General features: G+C 45.6%; 1 protein-coding gene across 3 annotated transcripts in view; it reads right to left on the bottom strand.

The window, feature by feature from the left end:
- The window catches only part of FECH (ferrochelatase), a 30373-nt gene extending 19715 nt beyond the window's left edge, over positions 1-10658 (bottom strand). The window contains exons 1-3 of one of the 3 annotated variants that reach the window (XM_084778016.1): positions 10485-10657; positions 5288-5411; positions 127-246 (exon numbers count right to left, since the gene is read on the bottom strand). In XM_084778016.1, the coding sequence (XP_084634142.1) occupies positions 127-246; positions 5288-5411; positions 10485-10551 (311 nt within the window). In that variant the 5' untranslated portion in view covers positions 10552-10657. Of the gene's footprint in view, positions 1-126; positions 247-5287; positions 5412-9980; positions 10360-10484 lie in introns of those variants that run through there. The other 2 variants (XM_084778018.1, XM_084778017.1) reach the window with 2 other exon arrangements.
- Between the last annotated feature and the right edge of the window lie 7745 nt (positions 10659-18403).

Below are 18403 nucleotides of genomic sequence, written 5' to 3'. Positions count from 1 at the left end.
GAGAGTGCTCGCTGACTGGCTCTCCCGCTTCAGGCCTTCCTTCTGTCCCCCTAGAAGACAAGAGTGCTGCCTGACCACGGCCAGGAAGGCAGAAGCACAGCACGCATTTCACACAGTAGATCTTACTTTTGAATGGGAAGTGTCATGAGGTCTCGGTCCAAGAAGAGCCTTTGAAGGAAGTCCTGAACTTCTCCGAGGGTTTCGGGGCCTCCCATGTTTAACATTAATATGCCGGTTTTGGGCTTCCTACACAAGAGACGACAGTTCATTGCCACACTTCCATTTGCTCAGGGGCAGCTACTACTTCAGCTGATAAGAACCCACAGGGCCCTTTGCTGCTGTCACAGGGCCACTCTCTGGAGACACAGAGGGCCTCCCTTCACTGACCACCTCAGACTCTGACCCTTGTCTCTGGCTCCAGCCCTACGGTTGACATTAACTGAAGTCAAAACTTCCCAATTATCCCATCAGTCTTGAACAAAGACCCAAATTTTAGAGACAGAGACACAGAGTTCTAGAAACCTAAATCAGTAGTGCTAGTGCTAGTGTAAGTGCTAGTGCTTCGTGAGTACACAAGGTTTGGCTTTCCAATGATTAAGGTGCCTTTGTATAGTAAAACTGAAGTCCAACGCTTTCCTTTAAACATTGTTTGGAGAGCTCAGTGCATAAAGTGCAGACTCAACACAGCCTACCACAGAGTGAGTTCTGTCACTTACAGAGTGAGTTCTTCTCTATTGTAACACTCCAGTGAGTCTATCACTCACTCTTTCATCTGTTTCTATCACTCCAATCACACAGGAATTACTAAGCTAAATTGGCCCTTACACTCTGCTTTCTTCCCCTTCACTGTACAGGACTCCACCTGCCGGCTGGCAATATTATATGCCTGTGCGACAGTACACATACATGTGCTAACCTGTTCTAGCAATATTATATGCCTGTGCGATAGTACACATACATGTGCTAACCTGTTCTAGCAATATTACATGCCTGTGCGATAGTACACATACATGTGCTAACCTGTTCTGCTTAGGGTTTTTTGTCAACTTGACAACAAACTAGAGTCACTTGGGAAGACAGAACCTCAGTAGGAAAACTGCCCCATCATAATGGTCTGTGGGCAGTCGGTCAGACATTTTCTTGAATAGGTATTGATGTGGGGTATTGTGACCACTGGGCAGGTGGTCCCAGGTTTTGTAAGCAAGGCCAGCAAACCGTGGGGAGACCACCAAGAGAACTGCCTCTGTGCTCGGTGCTCGGTGCTCGGTGCTCGGTGCTTGGTGCTCTTGGCTTTAGTTCCCGTCCTGGCTCCCTCGATGCTGGACTGTAGCCTGCAAGACGAATAAACCCTCTCCTCCCCACATTTGTTCCGTCACTGTTTTGTTGAAGCAATAAAAACCAAACCAGGATAATTCCTCACCTCAGCTGTGAAGACCAAAAATGCCTCCAGGTCTTAGAGAAAGCCTGCCTAGCCTTCTTTTTACTAAAGGATTATGCCAAACAATTACACTTAAGACATTACAAAACTCTGTGTGTGAATATGTGGTCCCTGTATATGTGCACAGGTGGGGGTGGCACATGTATCCATCGGTGCTCATGTAGAGGCCAGAGGCTGATGTCTGGGGCCTTCTATTGTTTCTACTTTTTTTCTTGAGACAAGGTCTCTCGCTGACCTGGAGTTTACCTGGGTGCATAGTGAGCCCGGAGGATCCTCCCGCCCCTACCCCACTCCCCAGCCTTGAGGCTACGGCACAGAAAGCTATGCCGAGATTTTATGTGGGTGTGGGGTCTTCAACCCATGATCGCTCAGCAGGACCTCAACTCAGAACCATCTCCCTAGCTCCTACAAAACTTTTTCCACACAAAAATGCTACAACTAAACAGGGCTCTTGGGTTTTCTTGCTACCTAAACACGCCAGATACATCACCTGGTGAAACTGCAACACCCCCCTCCTTTAATCTTCCTACTGAGACCACCCATCTTTGCCCTGAGTTCTTGTCTTTCACCCCAGAAATCTGTGACTCCAAATAAATTAAGTGCCTTTTGCCATGGATTGCTGCCAGTTAACAGATTACTGGTTAACAAAGCCCAGGCTAAAAGACTTACCTAAGCCACAGAAGTTCTCAATGTGCAAACGGGATTTAGCTCTGCGCTTTCCATCTGTAACACCTGAGCTCAGAGCAAGAGTGGCTTTAAAGCGGACAGCACTCTGGCCTGCTCACGTTTTTGCAAGCCCATGTTGATTTTATACATGAAAGAGTCGCATATGATTTGAAAATGCCCCAACACATGTAAAGCTTAATTCAGAACTGTGTTATGCATGATGAGTGGTGCATTAGTCCGGCCCGGCTGTGTTCTGCAGGATGAAGTGCAAAGCCCTCGTCAAGGGTCTCTGGCTCTTTTCCCCTCCAGACAGACCACACCTGAGACCAAGGTCTGACTGGCCAAGGCTCTCTTTGTTTCAACATGAAAGTATGCACATCAACGCGTATTTTAAAACTTACTTGGCAAAAGTTTAAATGCTTTGCATTTGTCATATTCTGGGACTTCCAAAGCACAAAGCTCTCCCTTTGAACCTTGAAATGTGCACAATAGGAACTAAAACTCACCAGTGGATCAGCAAATAGGAATTTCACTCGATGGCATCTAGGCAGCACTGATGAGGGATATAACCTCAGCTCTTCGTTAAACCTACAGTATAGCAGTGAGTGACCCAGGAATCTAGGCTACTTCTAGAATAGAGCCCAGTAAACAACAGAATCTGCACCAAATTCTCACACACACACACACACACACACACACACACACACACACACACACACAGGAGAGAGAGAGAGAGAGAGAGAGAGAGAGAGAGAGAGAGAGAGAGAGAGACAGACAGACAGACAGACAGACAGAGACAGAGACAGACAGAGACAGAGATAGACAGAGACAGAGAGCAGAGAGAGACACAGAGAGAGAGAGACAAAGAGACAAAACCAGAGCCGGTGAGCACAGCTGGAACACAGCCCCACTTTGTGTTTGTCTTATCTATGGCTGCCTTGACGTAGTAACAACAAAGGTAAAAAGCAGCAAAGGAGATGGTACGGCCTATAAAATCTAGTACTTACATACATACATACATACATACATACATACATACATACATACATACACACATCTGATAAACACCTGTAGACTCCTAATCGAGGAGAGCAGCTGGCCTAGCATTGTAGTTTAGCTCAAACCAAGCACTAAACAACACAAAGTCTTCCAAATCCTTGGCATCAGAGTGGTCCTGAGCCCACTCCTGACTTTAGCACCTCAAACATTCAAGACTAGACATAACTCATGCCTGGAAAGCGGGCTTAGATAAATAAATTGTGATGTGCTACTTGAGACAGGTAAGACTGTCAACTTGATAGTATATAGAACCACCTAGGACACAAGCCTTCCGTGTGCCTGTAAGGGGGTTTTAGTCTAAGTGAGGCGGGAAGATCTCCCTGGACCGGGAGTGGCACCATTCCATGCATCCGGGAATGAGTGAAAAGGAGACATGAGCTGAGCACGAGTGATCATCTCTCTCTGCTTCCTGAGTGCAGATGTAACTGTGAGCGGCCACCTCACACTCCTGCCACTATCGTGGGCAGCACCCTCAAACTGGGAGCAGAAATAAAGCCTTCTTTATGTTGATTTTTGTATTTGGCCACAGCAACAAGAAAAACAACTAAGACAACATAGGAAAATGTGTATAAATATATGGTGGCAGTAGATAAAAAGAAATTGTAAAGTAATATGCACAGTACTGTTTGCATGTCAGTAAGTATATATGAGTGAAAAATAAAATGCTAGAGGATGAGATTACTATGACTTTTAAATCCTTTTTTTCCACCTGAGTTTTCTATTGTTTCTTATAAATATTGTATAAAGTTACTTAGTAAAACCTAAGGCTTATATTTTATTTAATTTTAACAATTAATATAATGTTAAGGCCATTTATTTTATTGACTTTTGTCACTACAAACTATAGCACTGAAATAATTTTTCTTGCAAGCTCCTCATCAAATCAGTTCTTTGGCTCACACTAATATTTTTTCAAGTCTTAAGGAACCATGGGGACAGAGGGCCAGTGTCCTACGCAGCGTGCCACCAGCCCAAGATGTCTGTTTCCTATCCTACCCTCTAACTCCATCTTCTAGGAAGACAGATTGAGAGGAAGGGATGCGGACCTATCCCTAACTCCAGATCCTAAATCCACCTCGGGTTCTTGGCCTTCAGTCAACAAACCCATATTATGATGAGAAATAACAAACACAAAATGAAAACACTTCACTCACATGGCTGCTCATGGTAGTCTGAATGAGAACGTGGTCTATGGCATTTGAATAGCTGGTTCCTAACTGGTGGTGGATAGGGTTAGGACGTGTGGCCTTGCTGGAGGAAGTATGTCACCACCGGGGTTGGGATTCCAGGTTTCAAAGAGTCACACCACTCCCAGTGTGCTCTCTCTACTTGTGGTTTAAGATGGGGGCTCTCTGACACTGCTAAGCCTTGGTAATCCTCTGGAGCTAAAAGCCAGGACAAGCTCTTCTATAAGTTGTGGTTTATCACAGCAACAGAAAGGTAACTAACATGCTATTCAACTGTAGATTGACGTCGTCTTGTCTACCAGGAAGGTCATGACGTCACTAAGTCATAGCTACTTTCCTTCTTAGGTCTGAACAGCTTCCATGTATAAAACCTGCTTTTCTGTATCACAGTGGAGGCCCTGTGGGGCATCTGTGGCTTCTGCTGCTGAAAACACATACCACAGCTACTGCTTCCACCCACAAATACCAAGAATGAAGTACACTTTATTTCCTTAATAAAGTATAAGACATAGCTTGTCATTGATAATTATGTTCATTATGTTAAAAGCTAAAAGTAATAATGGGAGCATCTCCTGGAGAAGTTCTTGGTAGGTTAACTACTCTTTATCCTATACATGGTATACGTAGGTATGCCTATGTTCATACATAAAGTTCCAGTATTCACATAAATGATTTTATATATGGCATATACCATGGCCACATTCTTACATGACTGAAGGCTGTATTTAACTCTACATCCTTTGTTAGCCCTTCAAGCCTATTACTTAACAGCTGTTAAAGGGAAACCAAGAAAATAACATACCATTGTTAATAAATATATTAGATTTTCCAAGTACCTCTCCCTTTAGGTTGCTTGAACTCACTCGTGTTTGCCGTAATAGAAAAGAAAAACAAAACCAAAACAAACAAACAAAAACTTATTTAAGCCTAAACTTACCTCCTGTCTGGTTGGGCTTGGGGTTTTGCAGTTTTGGCACGATGCACATTTTCTGCAGTGGCTGCTACCGCTGTACCCGACAGGCACCTCCATGGCTGACAGGTCCTCCAGCTGCCATGCCCCACTGTGACAAGATTAAAGTGCTAGCATGAAATCTAGTTGGAAGGTAATTTCTTTTCAAGAGGTCCTCAGGGCATAATTCCTGGCTTTAAATTTTAAGATGGTGCAAAGGTACAGGAATTTGCCCAGCATCTCCACAGGCACACAGAAGACTTGTTTCTTCAGGGGGCTGGGTGCAGGTTCCCTCCTCCATGCTGGCTTCATCTTCTTAGAAGCTACACACACCTCTCGATGCCCTGGCTACAGATTCTGCTCGGATCTCCTCCCTAGAACCTCTGCACACTCAAAATATCTCCAACTGTGGGACAGGGCTCAGAGGGGAGCTGGGCACCATGGGGAGGGTCATTTAGAGTGCAAACTGGGTTAGTTCCCAACTAACTGTGGGTCCCATTTCTGTCTTCAAGCCTTCTGGGCAAAGCATTCAGGATGGAAGCCAGAGAAGTGCCCTGTGCCCTGCCAATGACACGCAGGCACTCTCTCTTCTCAATGAGTGCACCCATGAGGTGTGGAGTCCCTCAGGGTCCAAGACAGACCAGCCTCCCAGGGCCCAGAGCTCAAGAATTCCCTCTCCCCCTAAGCTCCACTGCCTACTCTAGCGTCTCTATAGGCTCTCTGCCTGCATCTGTCCTCTGGGCAAGCGGTTTGTAACCTGTGTTTGCAAGGGTAGCCAAAGGGTAGCAGGAAAGGACTGGTGGTGAGAAGAGAGGCAAGAACACTTGCAGGCCAGCATTCTCAGGGCCTCTACTTGGCAGGGGTTTAAGAGAGCTCGGCCATTCTTCAGCGTGGTTATAAAGGTCTACTGGTTAAGGCTGAGAGACAGGACTTACTATTCTATGGGTGACACATATGCCCCTATCTACACTCTTGACCTGGGCTCTGCAAGAGTAGGGGGTGGGCCAGGGAAAAAAAAACTGAACCAAGGAGTACATGTGCCATGGTGAGCTGTAACAGGGAGTATTGGTCCTTAAACAAACAGTAAAATTAAATTAAAACCACAAGTTAGTAACAGAGCTACTGCAACCCGTGATATGCACTAGATAGACACTAGTCTGGGCTCTTCTGCCTTACTGTCCTCTAAGTGCCCTGATGAGGACGTTCAGATAGGTGTGACGATGTTCAGCCCTCCACTTCCTAGCTGTGTGACCTGGGTCGGACTATAATCTCATAAAGCCTTAATTCCCCCTCAGTAACAAGAGTCCTTGTTGGCAGAACTCTGAGGAGTCAATAAAAAATCAAGGGAAGTGTTCTGCAGCATCTGCCACATGACAGGGGCTAGTACAACATTAGCATATTAGTTTCACCTGGAAGTTTCTAGCGACTAGTAAGCACACCTGCTCCACCTTCTTTAAATCACCCTCATTGAACAAAACAAAAGAAAAATGCTATCTCCAGGCCCCCTACAGTTCTTTATACCCAGACTGTACGTGCCCACATGGCGGTACATGCCTGTAACCACAGCATCAGCAAGCTGAGGCAGGAGGAGCTTTAATTTGAGACCAGCCAGGATTCGACCTAGACCCTGCCTCAAAACCAATAAATAAAACTAGCTTGTGCGCCTTCCCGACAGAGCCCGCTACGTGAGCTTATGCCAGGATAGCCTTACTAAGTCGAGGCAGGGCGGAAAGACTGATGTAAAGAAGTTCAATTCCGCGCAGATGAAGTCTCCAACACCACCCATGCCCTTGTTTGAGACAAGCTTCATTATGAACTACATGACAGATTTAACCAGGTGTTCAGTCATGTGCAATACCTCCAAGTCCCTATGAATGAGACTCCATCAGATTCTATGGGGTCAGACAAGGGAATTCTGATGGATGGTCACACATAAGATTTCTTTCTGTGACCCTAACAAAAGGAGCAGGGGGGAAGGTGGGGGTAGGGCTAGATTCCCCTGGCTAGTACATTAGGGTTTCCTAGTATGATTTCGAAGCTTCCTAACTGCTGCCATGCCCTTGCTCACACAATTCTTGTCTGTGGCTGAACAAATTAGGGTGCTGATAAGGGATCCTTCTTGCTGTGACTTGGATTAGCACACCCCTCAAGAGCATCTCTGAAACATCCCTCGCCGACTGCTGGGCTATTCTAGATATGGGAGGGCACGAGGCCCGGGTGGTCAGAGAAGATAACGGAGGAGGTGGGTATGCTCACAGTGTCGAGTGTGTGTATGAGAAAGTCACAGAGAAACCCACACAAACTGTACAAAGCACAGCCACTAACTAAAATTACATAGGACCCCACACTAACTTAGGGGCAGGGGCTGCAGGGGCAGGGGGACTTGCTTCCCAGATTTGGCCAGTTAAATAGATTATAACAATAAACAGGAAAAGGACTGTCACTGTCCCTCCCGTAAATCCATCTTAGGAGGACATTCAAAACCAAGGTCATTTCTGAGCCATTTAAAAATTAAAATATATTGGGGCTGGGGAGCTCAGGGGTTAGAAGCGCTAGCTAGCTGCTCTTACAGAGGACTTGAGTTCGGGTCCCAGCACCCACATCGGGTAGCTTACAAATACCTGTACTCTAGATCTCATGCCTGGGGTACCTGCACACACATGTATACACACACACACACACACACACACACACACACACACACACTTTAAAACAAATCTTCAAAAAGAGAATAGAAATTTTACTTAAAGCATATCATGAAAAGTTTTCCATGAATCAAACTGATGACAGACTGCTGTTACATATACTGCATAACTGAAGCAAAAGACATTATGCATGTGTATATACAGCTTAAGCATTTAAAAAAAAAAGTCATGGCCAGGTGTGGTGGCGCACGCCTTTAATCTCACCACACGGGAGGCAGAGGCAGGCAGATCACTGTGAGTTTGAGGCCAGCCTGGTCTATAAAGCCAAGGACAGGACAGCCAAGGCTGCACAGAGAAACCCTGTCTCGACCCCTCCCTACAAAAATCAAAGCTGGGGAGTTGGAAAGATGGTTCAGTGGTTGACAGCACTCTCCTCTGAGGAACCAAGTTTGGCTCCTAGCACTGACATCAGGTAGCTCACAAACACCTGTACTCCAGCCCCAGGGGGATCGGACCCCTCTGGCCTCTGTAGGAAGTTGTAGTCTACACACAAACCCACACACAGACACATAATTTAAAATAAAAATGATTCTTAAGTAGATGGAAATTAACATAAAAGCACTGAATACATAATAAGCTACAATTTTTGTATATCAGAAAATATACAAGGAAAAATAAGTGATTTTGTGAAAGATAAGTTTAATTTCTTCACAAAATCTTAAAAATACAAATTATAAAACCAAAAAGAAAAATGTGCATAGATCTAATAGAATTCTTGAATAAGGAAAACACAGAACTGTGGGGGGGGGGGGAGGTTATGGTGTGTGTGTGTGTGTGTGTGTGTGTGTGTGTGTATGTGTTATAGTGTGTGTAGTACACAACACATTTGAGGAAGCATCTTATTAATTCTAAATGATAAAAAATACAGAATATAAGACTTTGCCTTTTCCAGTTTCATTTCCAGAATTCAGTTGCAGAAAATACTATTTTCTCTCTTAGCTAATATCAATCTTTTCCTCTTAACAAAAATGATCGAAGTAGTAAAATACCATCTTAAAAACTAGAGTGTGGCTGGGCATGGTGGTGGGCATGCCTTTAATCCCAACACTTGGAAGGCAGAGGCAGGCTGATCTCTGTGAGTTCGAGGGCAACCTAGTCTACAAACACGAGTCCAGGACAGCCAATGCTACACAGAGAAACCCTATCTCAAAAAAACTAAAAAACTAAAAAAAGAAAGAAAAGAGTGGAGTGTGAGCAATTGACACAGAAACTCACAACTAGTTAAAGTGCAAAGAACGATAGAAGTGGGGTAGAAACTCTGTGAGAGCCAGGCACTGTGGAGGACTAGGGCAACGTGGCTTACGGCTGCACCATGAACTCACTGTGGCTGCGGTTGCTGCACAAGACCTGGACAAGATCCAGCCAATCAACATTCCGTTATGGCGTGAGGAGGGGCTCCTGACCCCCCAACCCTAGCTATCAATGGCTTCTGGAGAGGGAGAGTCGGGCTCTTTTTAAAGGTATGGTCCCTGATAGGTTGACCATGCTCTGACAAGTGGCTCCCTCACCCATGTAGATCACAATACAATACTCTGTATGCATTTATGAAATCCTCAAGGAATAAAAAATATTTTTTAAAAGCGTTGGAACCTGTATCACAGCGGGAACTAGGATACATTGTGGTTTCTGAATCCTTTCAACTTAGTTACTTCCAACTTACACAGAAAATAATTTCATTTCTCATACTGTTTCATGGCCTCCAATCTTGGGTCTGTTGGACTTTATTTGCCACTGGAAAGTGCCTTTTCTGGCACTGTCCTTATCTTAGGGAGCACATCTTGTCTTTTAACAAAGCACCTGCAATAACATGTGGATATCCAGAGTAGACTTTCACCACCCAAGTAGGTGCCAAATTTACATTAGAAAACTTCTTTGAAATAGGTCAGGTAGCCACCATTCAAATTTCTTAATTGAGCATCTCGCTTGGGGCAGTCTTTTCCATCAGTAACTGAGGGGCTCTACAATGCCTACTTCACCTGTGCTGAATCTTCACAGCCAATAATCGAGGTTGGCCAGGTTGGAACCGCGACTCATCAGTGTCCTTACTCAATTCAGTGTCAACCTGGTGTGTCCCACCCAGGGTCTCAGCTCATCTAGTGGGCTCACCCTACAGTCTCCAAGTGTACCAGCAACACTTGAGGTCTCACTTGTTCTCCAAATATCCCACAAAAAAACCTCTAGGCCGCCCCACGGTGAATCCTTCTACCCAGAATTCGTAGCACTGGCTTGGGCAGAAGGCAGTAGTAGGCGCCGTGAGCACCATCAGCACAGAGCGAACTCAAGGCAGATGACAACAGTGATGGTGACAACAACGCCTGCGTCTTGGTTCCTTAGGTGTCAGGTCATTCCGAGATCTTTCCCAAATCCAGCTACTGCTCGATTTCCCCACCCCACCCCACCCCAAGCTGGCCCTGGCGACTTGAACCCGCGGCCTCCCGGACGCTCCTCGCGTACGTGAACGCAGACGCAACCCAACTTACGCGGCTCGCGGAGCAGTGCGCCCGCAGCCCGCAGGGCCGCAGCCATGTTTGCGCCGGCCGAAAGCATTTCCGGGACAGCCAGGGATTCTCTGCAGCGACGCTACAGCTGGAGCGCCGACCTGGCAGCGTTCCGTACCCGCGCCCCAGAGCCTTATCACCGCGCATTCGCCGGCCGGCGGGGGCGGGGACAACATGAGCTCCGCCTTCGGGGTGTGGCCGGGAGGGCGGGGCTTGTGGGCCGGAGTTGCCAGAAGCTTCCCAGGCTGGACGGTGCTACAGATAGCCGGAGATAGGGCCCGTTGCTTAGAGACCGGTTCCTGCCACCTCGGGTCAGTGCACCCAGGTCCAGCTAGGTCAGCGGTGATCTTCCGGTCGTTTCTGCCAACCTGATCAAAGCTGGCCACGACTCAGCAAAAGACTTTCTAGACGTTTCCATAACTGTCTTTGGACGTGCCCACGCGTTTGCCTCTTTCCAGTTTGGCTGCTTCGCTACTGCAGCACAGTGCAGACTCACCTTCTTTCCAGAGCAGAAAGAGGGTGGGGTGTTTTTGGTTTTGGGGGAGTGTGGTTGTCGGCAGTATCGCAGCACCTCTCTGTATCAGTTTGAGACAAAGAAGCCAGCTCGGGTGTGGGGGCGTTTGGAAGGGTGGAGATCAGGAACGCAGAGGCCGAAAGGGCTGTGGAGAGACTTAGCAGAACAGGTAGATAGTATTTTGAAAGACTCAGAGTCTTCTAGGAAGAGAGAACAGTAGGGTAAGACTGACTGAAAGAAGTCCTCATGGAGGCTTGGGGAAAGGCTATAATCTGAGCTCTTGGCCTTACTAGTTTATTGTGTGTATATGACCTACTTAAATTGTAAATGTTACCAACAGGATTTTCAAACTCAAACTTGATGGTAGCTGAGAAGAAAGAAGTATCAAATTATCTCTTGTTGAGGACTGAGCCCAGAGCCTCACACAAGTGCTAGGCAAGAGGTCTGTCACTGCCTCAGCAGGCCTCTTTTTCCATTACATTTAGAGGCAGGGGTTTGTAAATTCTCCTCCTGCCCTAGCCTCCCCCAAGAGGGGTAGGATTGCAGTGCTGAGCCACCAGGCCAAGTCAAAATGGTTTTGAGACTGCCCTAAAGAGATGCCGGGCATGGTGGCACAGGCCTTTAATCCCAGCACTCAGGAGGCAGAGGCAGACGGATCCCTGTGAGTTCGAGGCCAGCCTGGTCTATAAAGTGAGTCCATGACAGCCAAGGCTACACAGAGAGACCTTGTCTTGAAAACAAAAACAAACAAACAAACAAACAAAAAAAACAAAAGAGAGATACTAAGGGAAAGTTAGGAAACAGGCAGACAGAGAAGACAGAGACTGCCTTCTTGAGGGGACCCCTTCCTTTCTCTTAAGATATTTGGGGGTGAAGGGGATGCCTGCTAAGTGACAAACATCTGGACAAGATAGTAACAGAGATGGGAGGACCCAAGGGTCTTACAAAATGCCGGAACCAGTCCTTTGCCTATCACATGAAATGAGCTTGGCCGCAAGATGACCTTTATGGACAGTGCTGCCCATGGAAAACTGGGGTTTTTCTAAAGTTTATTTAGAAAATGAACTGCAGAGCTTCCACAACACACTTAGAAATGCTGTGTCGGATGGTGTAGAGATGAGGTCACAGCTCTAAGATGTCTTTTCTGTGGCCTCTGGGAGGCCCTGAAGGAGTCACTCTGCCACCCTGGGTGCTAAGCACTCCTGCTAAGTGAAGATAACAGGAGTTCCTTGGCCCCTCCCAGGGAAATGCTAATGATTAGTGACAAGGCAAAAGTGGCACTTCTCACAAAATCTGCTGCTGAGACAGGTTAACTTTATCCGTGGCCAGAAAGCAAACAACAAAAACAAAACAAAAAAACCTGACAAATATGTTTATTCCAGACATTGATCCAAACATTCTAAAAAAAAAAAAATTAATGAGCATCAGTTCTTTAATTTTATTTGCATTTGTTTACTGACTTTGAAAAAAAATCAAAATTCTCTGTGTGTAAAGCTTCTTGATGTACATCTGGTGGATTCATGGGTTGTTAAAAAACGAACAAACAAAACTTCCTAAGAAGCTGCTTGACAGCTGAAGTGCTTGCTGCTCAGGCCTGACCATCACCGATTTTTGGGAGTACACCACGGAGGGACTGCACCAGCCTCTGAGAGCTGTCCTCTGACCTCCACACGTGCACCACAGCACTCCTGAGCGTGAACACACACACTAGAAGTAGAAAATAAGGAAAGCAAAGTGTTGTAATTGTGTTGTTTTTCTAGTTTTGTCTAGGTGGGCCTTGAACCTGGGACCCTCCTGCCTCAGCATCCCTTGTAGTTGGAACCACCGTCCTGAGACACCAGGCTAAACTCTTTCGATAATTTTTGACTCTGATAACAAAAATGATATTATTTGAGGTTGCGCTTACATCAAATACAGCAGCTTCCCAGTGAATAGGATTTTTTTTTTTCAAACAGGGTTTCTCTATGTGGTCCTGGCTGTTCTGGAACTTACTCTGTAGACCAGGCTGGCCTTGAACTCACAAAGATCCACCTGCCTTTGCCTCCCAAGTGCTGGGATCCCAAGTGCAGGGATCCTAAGCCAGAGAGCATGTTCTTAGCCCAGAGGTTGTGAACTCTAGACACAGGGTTACAGAAAAATTAGAAAGCCCTTGAAAGGCTAAATAAATGAGATTTACAAATGGAAGCATACACACACACACACACACACACACACACACACACACACACACCATATATACATGTATATACCAGCTTTTTAAGCAAAATTCTATACCAATTCCATTAGCAAATGGAAGGCTGAAAGACACAGCCTTTGTGTTGACAAGATAAGCAACACAGCCACCAGGGAGAAGATTTGTCTGAGCCTGGGCGACTTAATTAGTGAATAAAGCACTTGCCTGTCACAGACAACGCTCTTGAGTTCAGCCTGTAGTTCTAAATAAAATGAATTTGTTGGTTTCAGCTCAGTGCTTCAGGGAAGGGGAGACTCCCCTAATTCATTATGTGCAGTGATTGGCACCTCTGCGCTACACAAACTAAATTTAGATTACTCGACTTTGTCTCCTTAATCAGAAAAGGACCAGGGGAAGGGATCCCGTGCAAGAGAAAGAGTGGCTCCACGTGACAAATGGCGAGCTTAGAATAATCGCTCAGGGAAACCTGAGCCGTTGTCCTCACAATTAAGACCTAAGCCACCAAACCCAGATCCAAACACTGCATGCTTTGACTAAATCTTTGACCACTAGAAGCCTGGAGCCCCTGAGTGTGTCCCCAGTGAGAAAGGGGCTGCCCCAGGTGACAGGAAAACAGTGTGAAAAAGTCCTAAGGGAACTTGTACTTGCAAGAAGCTCATTCATATATGAGACAAGTATGAAGGCAAAGCCCACGGACAGACACCCTGGACAATTCGTGGTTGGTACTCATATGGATCTAACACTCTAGAAGGCCACTTAGGCAACTGTGTACGAGAAAGAAGACAACACACAACATAAGGTATGTTATATATGGCTAGGGGCCAGGGAGGAAAGTAAAGTAAGAATGCAGAGAGGCTGGAACTGCTGGTTTCTGTGCTGCCCTCAGACATGAATTCTGCAACCCGGCTGGGGGAGGGGGGGAGGGTTAGGGGGCTGGAGGTTGCCCCAGGAGGGACCTGCAAAGGTTAGGACCCATTTGGAGCCTGTATTAGTTTCCTAGTGTCTCTATGAAAAAGTCTCAACATTTTGCTATGTTTCTGACTCTGAAATTTAGAACCTTATGTTAAGGTATCAACAGGGCCGCATGCCCCTGAAGTCTGAAGGGGCAAACCCATCCTAATCACGCCTTATCCTCTGGTGTTGACTGGCAAGGCTTTGAATACCTGTTATACCGGAGTCAACTGCCCCCATAGTTGCATCTGAAGTACTTTTTCTGTAATCCTCCATCCAGTTTACAATTTCTGGGCTAAGAACATGGATTTTGTTGCTTGATTTTAGTTTCTTGAGACAGGATCTATATAGCCCAGGCTGTCTTGGAATTTACTGTTTGACCAGGCTGGCTCAAATTACAGAGATCTGCCTGTTTCTCCTGGGATTAAAGGTGTATGCCACTATGCCTAGCAGTAACTGTATTTTATTTTATTTTTTGTTTTTCAAGGTTGGGTTTCTCTGTGTAGGCCTGGCTGTCCTGGAACTCACTCTATACACCAGGCTGGCCTTGAACTCAGGGATCTGCCTGGCTCTGCCTCCCTGAGCACTGGGATTAAAGGCATGCACCACCACTGCCTGGCTGTAACTGTATTTTTGAAGCCAGGTATGGTGGTATATGCAGAAGAACCAATGAGTCAGAGCAGGGGGCAGGACATAACTTCTTTTAGAGGATGGACACAAGGGACCCGAGAAGAGGTCACATGGTCTGAGCAGAGTGAGGATGGAGGTAAAGTGAAACCAAGGCTCCTCCATGTAATAAGACTTTGCAGGTGATAATGAATCTTTGACATGGCCTTCTGAGTGCTCTCCAGGGAGCACTGCGATACACGCTTGGGTTTCCTTTTTTACCCTCCTGAGACAGGGTTTCTATGTGGCTGTCCTAGACTCCCTTTGTAGACCAGGCTGGCCTCGAACTCACAGTGATCTGCCTGCCTCTGCCTCCTGAGTGCTGGGATTAAAGGTGTGCGCCACCACACCCAGCTCATGTTTGGGTTTCCAAAGGTTCCATTTCTCAGTTGCATGGACAGAATGGGAGCACCTGGATCAACACTGAGACGCAGACTACATGACCAGACACATTATTTTTCCCCATGCATTACACTTTTTTAAAGCTCTTATTTGTTTTTTTGTTTGTTTGTTTGTTTTGGGGGGGGTTTGCTTGCTTGTTTGTTTGTTTTTCAAGACAGGATTTCTCTTGTAGTCCTGGCTGACCTGGAATTCACTCTGTAGACCAGGCTGGCCTCGAACCCACAGAGATCCTCCTGCCTCTGCCCCCAAGTGTTGGGACTAAAGGCATGCGCCACCACACCCGACTTTAAGCTGCTATTTGTAAGAGTGCTTTCGTAGCATAGTTTCCACAGTGGTAAAGGAGTCCACTGCCAGTGTCTTGAGTTTCTTACAGCTAATGACCATAGCTGAAAACCTATGAGTTCACTCATAGCTGAGCTAGGATGCACCAAGGAAATTCAACAACCAGGATAATACTGCTCAGATTCCCAGGACACATGCAAACGGCGCCTACAATCTTTCATCAGTGTCTTCACTCTTTGCCAACCTGCCCTTCCCAACAGCTAATGACTGCATGTTCCTCCCCGTGTACCGACTTCATTCTGATTTGCAATGACTTCTGGGTAAAGGGGGGCCTGGGTACACAGATTTTCACTTTAGACCAAACCCCACTGAAATCTCAACAGAGGACTTGAAATGGGGGTGAGGGTGTGGGGTGTGGGGTGCTTTCTGTTTTCAAGCACAAGTTAAAAAAAAAAAGAGGGAAAGATTACCACAGAAACAGAATTTTAGAAGCTAGAGGGCAGATGAATCAATATTTCATGGTTCAGTCAGCCGAAGAAAAACTGAATTGTAAGCTGGCCATTCTAAAATAAGAACCATTTAGATTTAGACAACAGAATCCCTGGAGGCTGGCATTGGCGGCAGCAGGTGCCTTTGGAAGTGGAGATGAGAAAAAGCATGCTATAATGAGCTGGATGGTAAGTCTGTGAAAGTAGTTGTCAGATTCCTAGGTTCCCAGGCTGCGGTGGGGTACAGCTCCCCTAGTCCATGGCCAGCTGAAGACTGCATACCTGGACAAGATGCTCAAGGTTCTAGGTAAAGGCAGGTAAGCAGCCCAGGAGACTTTTACAGGAAGAATGTAACAGATTTACCCAATATGTCTGAATGTCTTTTGGGGTTGAATCAACTGAATAAAACCTGATACTACTAATTGTAAGGAAAACAAAAAGGCATAGAAGGAAAAGCAATTCCAATTTACTACATATCCAACAGAAATGATAACCTAACGAAATTGGGAAGATGGGGATGTGAGCATGGGTGGTGCACGGGAAAGGTACAGCTCCTGACTAGATGGCATTTAAAGGAAGCATCAGTGAGGAAAAGCACGTGATCCAGCAACATGGAGGTAAGTTTTAAATTCAGCTAAACACTGACAACCTCCATGTCTCTAGGCTGGTATGCTATGACTTTCACTCCAGAATTCAGCGCTTACACTCATGACTTCATTTAGTTCTAATCAAGCTGCTATCTGCCCAATGGACCAAGAAATAACCAGCTTTTAGCACGAGAGCCACTACGTTGAGTGATTTCCAGATGGTAGGAATTACAATGCCTGAGGCTCATGGCACCTTTGTTCTAGAAGGCTAGGAAGAAAGGAGGTGCTACGAGAGTTTTAAAAAGCCAGCCTTTCCCCAGGCTGTTTCAACTAGAGATGAGCAGTAATATCTCCATACTTAAGTCTTAAGGTAAGAAGAGCTTTAAGGGTCACTTTTGTAACTGTCAGCACCACCCCCACACGTTTTACTCGGGAATTTTCAAAAAGTATCTTGGCCTCATCCATTAACCCAGATTCAGCTAGTCTATGTAAAACCCAGGCACTATTATTTATAAAATCACCATCCAGAGCTGAACTAATCCTATACTTAAGAAGCCAGTTTTGAGAAATGGATATGCAGAGCAAGGTGGGAAGGAGATAAAGGAGAAATCTGAATTACTAAAAATGGTTGAAGGACATTTAAGGAAAACTGATACTAAGTCTAAGCGCTTCTTGGCATACAGTGAGGTCACTCCCACAAGCATAGGTAGGAAATATACTCACTACACCTTACATAATAGCATAGTGTGGCCTACATTATCTTAAACATAGAGCATGAGCTACCAGTGAGCAAATCCTCTAACACACGGCACATTTTATAACGTATGTAACACTTGTAATGTGTTGACTAGTAAAGATGGAAAGCAGAGTGCTGGACAGGACGATCTTCCATAGCAGTGTATAAAGGCAAAGAGTGAACTATCCCAAGCCGACATCATTCGTAATTTGAATCACTAGAGCACTAGTTTCCCACTTCTGTGAGCAGCTCCACTGCAGAAGGACAGGTGAAGAGGCTTTGATGTGACCATCGACAAGCTTCTGAGAAGAGCTGCGGGATGACAGCCTAGTGAGGAGGGCAGGAACCAGAGCCAGGGGTGTCTGCAGGGGTAAGGGGTGGCGTGTGACCCTAAGAGCAGAACAAGACTCACACAATGAGAGAGTGCCCACGAACCGTGTCTCTGATCCTTCATGGTCTGGTCCTTGGTCCCAGGTCACCATTATCTGATCCCTTATCTCACCTAATCCTGGCTCTCTTTTAGTATTTTAGCTATCAACCTAGACATGCCACCAAAATTCAAGCTAACTGGGCCTAACCTCTTCCCTTAAGTCCTGGTCAAGCCACATGCTAAACTGAATCTACATACAGCCTACTGACATTCTCCCAGGACTAGATCACAAATGCCCTATTTCCATGCAACATTTCACTTATTTGCAAAAGAGTAGGAAATTTAATGTATTTACAACAACAACAAAAAAATGTAAAAACATACTAGGACCTAAGTATTTAATTTAAAAAACTCATTCTTTAACTATCATGTAACTCTAATAATACTAAATTTAGTATCTAATAATCATGACAAATAGACTAAAAAAATGCATAAGGTTTGAAATGTAACTCAGAGATGTTCAATGTTGAAAAAATAAGTCAGCATGGTTTTGTTTTTGTTTTTCCTTTATTGATTAGTGGAATACAGCCCATCAGAAAACATGGCATGCATCTGGTGGAGAATTGAGTTGTGCACTGCAGCCATTTAGTAAGCCTGCTGAGATCACGAACAGTAAAGATGGTTCCCATGGAGAGTTGCCTATGGTGGCTG

Source organism: Acomys minous (genome assembly GCF_964271855.1).
Source record: "Acomys minous genome assembly, chromosome: 4".
Lineage (NCBI taxonomy): Eukaryota > Metazoa > Chordata > Mammalia > Rodentia > Muridae > Acomys > Acomys minous.
The sequence above is the reverse complement of the archived record's forward strand: the minus strand, read 5'-3'. Positions and strand labels throughout refer to the sequence as shown.